This window comes from Apodemus sylvaticus, chromosome 14, assembly GCF_947179515.1.
Source record: "Apodemus sylvaticus chromosome 14, mApoSyl1.1, whole genome shotgun sequence".
Classification (NCBI taxonomy): Eukaryota; Metazoa; Chordata; class Mammalia; order Rodentia; family Muridae; genus Apodemus; species Apodemus sylvaticus.
This window is the reverse complement of record NC_067485.1, coordinates 86,968,018-86,975,539: the sequence shown is the minus strand read 5'-3', so window position 1 is coordinate 86,975,539 and position 7,522 is coordinate 86,968,018. Positions and strand designations below refer to the sequence as shown.

Genomic DNA, 7,522 nt, shown 5'->3' with positions numbered 1-7,522 from the left:
TGGGTGGGGTGTGGTGGGGATTGAGCAGTAACCCCTCCAGAGAGACACTTGAACAGTCTTTTTTTTGGAGACAGGGTTTCTCTGTATAGTCCTCGAACTCACTCTGTGTAGACCAGGCTGGCCTCGAACTCAGAAATCCGCCTGCCTCTGCCTCCCAAGTGCTGGGATTACAGGATTGTGCCACCACTACCCGGCCACTGAACAGTCTTTAACAGGAAAAGTGGTAGAGACTCATCCTGATTGTAAGCATATATTACAGAGTAATAGTAATAACATTGTGATACTGTTATAAAGACAGCCATACAGATTGTTGGAACAAAGCAGAAAACTCAGAAATAATTATCCTAAACAATGGGCGAGAACTAACAGTGGAGAAAGAACTGTTTCTCCGGCAGCCATTTTGAGAAATGTTAACATATATGGTCAAAAGTCAGACTCTACCTTACACCACAAGAGAAACATACACTTTTAAAACCCTAAGTATAAGACCTCCTGAAACTGCAAAGCTTTAAAGAAGATGGTAAAACCATCATAACTTTGGATTTGTCCATGTCTTGGCTATGACACCATTTATAGGCAGTAAAGGAGGAAAAGTACATAAACAGGACTGCATGGGAATTCTTAGGAGACGGCCTGCAGAATGGGAGAGGAGGTTGGCAAGTGGCATGTAACAGGAGTAGGGGTGATACGTGGTTTGTAAAATTCAGCAGTGACCAACTCAAATATCGGCAAGTGTCTTGAATGTATATTTCTCCCAACAAGATAGTCAGATGTTCAGATAGCCACAGGAAAACATCTTGAGGTTCACCTAATCATTAGGGAAATGCAAGTCAGTGAGAAATCACTACTGTACACCCATCAAGATGGTCAGATCAAACAACAGCCAAGGAGGGGCAAGCGTGGAAAGCCAAATAAATCCTTCCCTCGAGTACTTCCCTCGGATGATTGGTACAGCTTGCCTGACAGGAAACACGCGCGGGGATAGCGTCAGTGCACAGGTGGCCGTGGGAAACCTCGTCATGCCTTGCTGCTTACCTGCTTGGTACTCAGGTGACTGTATTTTTAAAAGCTATCCCACTCATTTTTAGGTTTTTTTTTTCCCCCTAAAGAGATCAGTCATCCTTTCTGTAAGAATGATACTTGAATGTGTTTATTCCTGGGGTTCAATACATAAAAAGAAGAATGTTTATAACCAGAAAATAGAATTATTTTTAGCTAGGTTACTTTGTTCACTAGATCTAGATTTTTCTCTAGATCTGGCTGTGATAATATCACTAATATAGTGATCTGAAGTTAGGGTCTATTTCCATCAAGGTAAAAACCATTGTTCACAGTGGGGTGGGCGTGATTTCTATTCTTGGTTGTCTGCTTGACTAGATGGGGAATTAACTAAAATCCCAAAATGGAGAACATAGCTGTGAGTGATTTTTACTTAATTTGAAATTTGAAGATGCACTGCAAATCTAGATCTTTGAGGCTGGAAGATACACTAATCCAGATGTTTTGGTGTGGGAGGACATACCTCTAATTAGGGTTACACCTCCTGCGGGAAGCCTGTGTGAGGGCGTAGAAGGAGGAGTCTTTTGCTCTTGGCCTACATGCTCTCCCCACCATCAAGTCCATTCCTCATTAGCATTAGAGCCGGCTTCTTGGACTTTTGTACATAGGCAGCCATTACTGAATTAACTGGACTACAGACTGTAAATCATTGTAATGAATTGTGTGTGTGTGTGTGTGTGTGTGTGTGTGTGTGTGTGTGTGTGTGTGAGAGAGAGAGAGAGAGAGAGAGAGAGAGAGAGAGAACTCTGGAGGACCCTGACTAAGGCAGGTAGGGAACATTACTAACATGGTCTTAGCAATTGCAGACATCTTGTCTATTGCACTTAAGGATAGAGGATGTGAGGTAAGTGACCTCAACACTGCAGGGAAGCTATTTGGGGGAAAACAAGGATTTGCAAGCAGCCTTACAAGATCAGAGATGACAGGAAAACTGGGAATTCCAGTGCAAACATCTTGAGTCTAAATGTTGCAGCCGGGCAGGGGAGATGGCAGAAAAGACATCCTGGGGGTTTAAATATTTTTAATTTTCAAGAAAATTGTCTAAGCTTGGTATAGTGGCACATGCTTTTAACCCCAATGCCTGGGAGGCAGAAATGGGTGGATCTTTGAGTGGGATGCTAGTCTGGTCTACAGTGAGTTCTAGGACCCAGAGCTACAGTGAGGCCCTGTATTGGAAACAAGGAAAGAAAAGAAACATACCTAATACATCTACAGGTAGCAAGGAGTCTGAGACGCAATCAAATACAAGGTTGTCTTTGTTTTCCCTTCAGTAGGCAAATAATGAAGAAAAGTCAATGAGATAAATTGACCTTTTCCAAGTTTTTTTGATGACTGAATCTTCTAACACAATTCTCATAGTAAGATTATGACTTTTACTCATTATTGATAAGTACATTTGACCAGGCAAATTTATCCCTTGATCTAGCCCAACGAATATTACACTGTTGATTTTTGCCACTGTTTTATATGTAGAAGATAGACTTAATGTTTTGTATTGGGAGTCAGCACTGGCTCAGGTAAAAATACAGCAGGAAATACTTGATTAAGCTCATCAACTCCACAAAGAGTCTTTGTGAAATCTGTGAACCCAGCGAAAACCAACAAAGCTCTTTGTTATCCATATGGAATCCTCAGGTACCATATGCCGCCTGCAGAAGGGCCAGCTGAGCCTGTTACACAGGGAGAGTGGTGTCACCAGGGGGAGGTTTTAAGAGAAAACTGGTGTTTTCCATAGACGATACTGAAAAATTTTAAGAGCTAGAGAAAAAAAGGAAGCAATTCAATAAAATGAAGAGCTTGAATTTTAGTTTAGTGCAAGCAATTAAAGGAAATTAGAACTCAATTTTCTGTCATACATGCTTTTTTAACCACTGGTTAATAATGAACCCAACTTTTTTTTAAAAGATATTATAAAATTTTATGTGTGTGTGAGTCATTTGCCTTGATCTATATGTATACCACATAGTGCATGCCAGGTACCCACAGAGGTCATAAGAGAGTGTATGATCCCCTGAACCAGAGTTCTGAATAGTTGTGAGCCACCTGTGAGTGCTGGAATGGAACCCGGGACTCCTGCAGGGGAGATATTTCTCAACCCCAATCCCTGCTTCAAACATTACATTTCTATACCACTCTATACCACTCAGAGTCCGTATATCTTGTCAGGCTCCACAAATGGAGACACATCCTCTAAATGAGGCCACAAAGGGAACAGGAAGTCTTCTACGATGCTTCTGAGCCATGGCGTGATCTTCTCTTCTCCTCGGGCCCCCCTGTCCAGCAGCTCCTGCACCTCCTCCCGGCTCATGTAGCGATAGCTTCTCACTTCCCTGCTATCTGGGTTTAGCATAAGGTCTTTCCTCACCAACAGGAGGTAGCCAATCTCATGTTCTCCCCAGACAGCATCTGACTGACACTTGTGGTATTTTCGCACCATGAAGATTATGTCCTTTATGGAAATCTGTTGGAAGTTGGAACAGTATTAGTTCAATGATAGAGAAACTGGACATTAAGATAGAAAGCAGCTACTTTCTTTCCTCATTCCCTTGCAGAGTGCCACGAGCTCTTAAGCTTAATTAGATAATAGGAGGATCACAGTGAAGGGGGCACCAACCCTGTTGGGTTTCAGGTCCTGGCCACTATGGTTTATTTTTTCGTTTAAAATGAAGACCATATATATACAGGATGTAAACCCAGTTATGTACAGTGGGACATACAAGTATGTGAAAGATTTCTTTTGAGAATGGAAATGAAAACACTGGAGGACTGATAATGGTAGCACATGCCTTTAATCGCAGCACTCCTGAGGCAGAGGTGAGTTCAAGGTTAGCCTGGTCTAAAAAGCAAGTTCCAGGACAGCCAGGCTTACATGCATGTGCTCGCGCACACACACTCCCCTCCTTTAAAACATAACCACCACTCAAGCCTCCAGTGCAGTGACTCTTTCACAGCCTGTCCAGTGGACCAGCACTTCCACAGGAAAGCTGTTTCCTATGCAAGACAGAAGCCACGTTAGCCCCACAGCTACTGCCTGAGTCAGGACTTTGATGGATGAAACTTGGCAGCACTGTCATGTGACACTATACCCATTAAACAGACCCCCCGAGCAGATGACAAGGTTCACTGAGCCCCATGCTGGAGTGAGTGGGTACCTGGTCCTGGGGGACGCCCAGCTCAACCTGCAGGCGCCTCAGGGCTGCCCTCCTCACTCCCACAGCATCCTCCTCCTCCAGCTCATCAGGCACATACAAAGGGTGGCTAGAACAGGAATCTGTAAAATGTCCTGGGGCAGAGTACAACATGCTGCTTTAGTGAGAGCATTCTCTTACTGGATAGGGGAGATTTCCTTCCTGGCCATATGTGGTATAGAAAGGATGTTCACCTCAGACTTATCAATATCAATTCTTCTGTATGCAAATATTAGAGTATAAATTCCACAGCTCAATTCTGGGTACAAAAGGCTTGTAATTTACTGTCCTTGTATCTTCAGTTGGAGTGGGCTGATGAGCTCTCTCTCTCTCTCTCTCTCTCTCTCTCTCTCTCTCTCTCTCACACACACACACACACACACACACACACACACACACACACACACACACACACACGTGGGGCAGGGTGGATTTTCAGATGGGTTTTCTCACTAATCTTTCCTCTGAGGCTCCCAAACCCTAAGTTAGACTCCAGCGCTCCAGCGCTCCCTAGGTTGAGCTCGGCGGCTCACCAGGAACCGGCTCACCAGGAAACGTGTACTTGGCATCTGCTCTCTGCTGGACCAGGAGCTGGTTTTGCGTGTTGAAGAGGACCACACTGAAGCCTCGGTGTAACAGGCCTGCAAAGCAAGTGTGTGAGTTAGGGTCAGGCTGGATTCAGCATGGAGTCTGTATATCCATCACCTTCTCTCTCATTCTCATTCTCATCTTAGCTCAGGACGGTGACACCAGGAGTGACTGGTGATCCTTGCTGGGATAGAATCTATGCCAGTCATTTGGCACTTGGTGATTTGGTATTTATTTGCCCACAATAAGACTGCAAGTGAGTACTGCAGTTTTCTTCCGCTTGTAAACAAAAACTAGAGAACAAAGAAGTAAAGTAAGCCTTGCCAGGTAGGCTGAGACCCTATTGTGTGAGTCTAAAGTCTTGAAACAGTTGCTAACTGCTTGAAACTATGTTGCTAGCTACTTGAAACTTATGTTGCTAGCTGCTTTTGCCACACTGCACAGGCATATGGATGACCCAGTAGCACAGAGTCATTGCTTATGCCCTGGAGGTGGTGACACATGAGGCACTGAGAGGGCTCACAATGGGGTGCCTCCCACCATGTCCTTTTCCTGGAGACAGGTCTCACTATATAGACCTGACGGGCCTGACCATATAGACAGGCTGGCTTTGAATTCACAGAGGTAAGTCGCCCCTGCTTCTACACTAGGACTAAAAGTGTGCTGCTGTATCCCCAGCTTGGCTACAGGGTCTGACTTTCCCAACCCATTGCAAGGCAGCAGTCACAGTCTGCATCACCCAGTCTGCTGATGTAAGTGTTAACCTCATCGAGTCAGCAGCCCCAGCAGCACACTCTGGACAGCTGCCTGCCCACACTGCCTGGTTCAGGGAGTGGCTGATGGCACCAGGCCTGCAGATGGCAGCCCCCTCTCTGCTCACCCTTGTCGATGTTTTCCATGAGGTGGCAGTTCTTCTTGGTGTCAGCCCCAATGATCTGATCCTGCTTGTCAATGACAATGCACATCTCCTCCAGACGTTTTGTCTGGAGCTCATCAAGGTGAGTTTTGCTTGCCTGGAACATACCTGTGAGCATGAATGGACTCATCTACAAACAGAAAACACAAGGGAAAGAGATGGGCAAGCCCCTCCAATATCAGCGGCAGACAGTGCACAGAAACCAAGGTGTAACCGTTATGTGGAAGGATGAGGCTTTAGTGATCAGAAAGTGTGTGCTGAAGTTTGTTCCTCACTGGTTTTTAAATCTCTGTATGGGAAGAAAGGTCTCCTGAAATGAAGTTAAACATGGACAAGGGACATTCCTGGAGGGTGCCAACAGGGAACGTCTCTGCAGTTACCACACCATCATTGCTGCTCTCTGTGTCTTTCTTTAATGTATGATTTTTTTTTTCATTTGATACGTGCCTTGTTAACAACGAAAGACAGGGAATATGTATACGTGAAAAAATTGAGAACACCAGGGTTCTAAATATAATTGCATCGGGTTTCATTTCGATTTTATATTAAGCACTTGTTTAATTTGAGTAAGGCCCTGAGACCAATCCCCAGTACTGCAAGATGCATAAATAAATGTTCCAACAAGCCCCAATATAACCCAACTCCTAATAGAAGGTGATCAATACTAAGAAAGCCAGTAGATGAGAGCTTGGGCTAGAGAGATGCATACAGCATTGATGGCAGTACTCTGAAATAGCAAGTTAGGCAGAGACAGACCTAGGCTCTCACCTCTGACGACGAGTCTTGTCCAGTCTTGTGCAGCCTCTGGAAGCTGGAGGTGAGTGGAGACAGGCTGCCTCACCTGCAGCTGTCCCATATATGCGGTTACACAAGTGGGTGTTCCGTTTGAAGATCTCTTCACATTTGGCTGAGAGACAAAACCGTCTACGCCCCTGTCTTATCCCATTGGAGACTGATGGAGGGTGGGCTTGCCTCATACATCAACACAGAATGAATAAAAATGACAAGTATTGCAATCTTTTTTCATGGAATCCATGCATTAAATATTCCAGTATAGTTTATCTGTGAAATCTCAGAGGCCTGTCACTATAAAATTATTCAAGAGCCTTGATTGCATTAAAACCCAAAAGAACATAAAAATAAATAATATAAAAAAAGCTGAGGTGGCAGGTTGAGTTGGGTAGATTTGTATGTCTAGAAAAAGAGAAGTCCATAGTAATGTCAGAATGCTTTTTATCTCAAATGTACAGTCAGCCAAGTAGAACAAAGTAAAACTACAAACAAATTTTAAAACTAAAAGCAGGAGCTTCAGTGTCTGGAGTAGAGACTATGTGGAGGCCACCTCCCCACCCCCATTCCATCACACTCTGGCTAGGGACGGGCATCTCCACGTCCCTCTCCCTGTGGGGACGCGGGCATCTCCACGTCCCTCTCCCTGTGGGGACGCGGGCATCTCCACGTCCCTCTCCCTGTGGGGACGCGGGCATCTCCACGTCCCTCTCCCTGTGGGGACGGGCATCTCCACGTCCCTCTCCCTGTGGGGACGCGGGCATCCTCACGTCCCTCTCCCTGTGGGGACGCGGGCATCTCCACGTCCCTCTCCCTGTGGGGACGCGGGCATCTCCACGTCCCTCTCCCTGTGGGGACGCGGGCATCTCCACGTCCCTCTCCCTGTGGGGACGGGCATCTCCACGTCCCTCTCCCTGTGGGGACGCGTGCATCTCCACGTCCCTCTCCCTGTAGGGACGCGGGCATCTCCACGTCCCTCTCC

At 45.7% G+C, this 7,522-nt stretch overlaps 1 protein-coding gene across 1 annotated transcript; it reads right to left on the bottom strand.

The window, feature by feature from the left end:
• Positions 1 to 3,202: 3,202 nt before the first annotated feature.
• On the bottom strand, positions 3,203 to 5,858 carry LOC127665074 (isopentenyl-diphosphate delta-isomerase 2). Its single transcript, XM_052157454.1, has 4 exons — positions 5,716 to 5,858; positions 4,796 to 4,888; positions 4,212 to 4,342; positions 3,203 to 3,520 (listed from the first exon to the last, which is right to left on the bottom strand). Exons 1-4 carry the CDS (start codon positions 5,855 to 5,857, stop codon positions 3,203 to 3,205), a joined length of 684 nt encoding a protein of 227 aa, XP_052013414.1. The 5' UTR covers position 5,858.
• Positions 5,859 to 7,522: the final 1,664 nt, after the last annotated feature.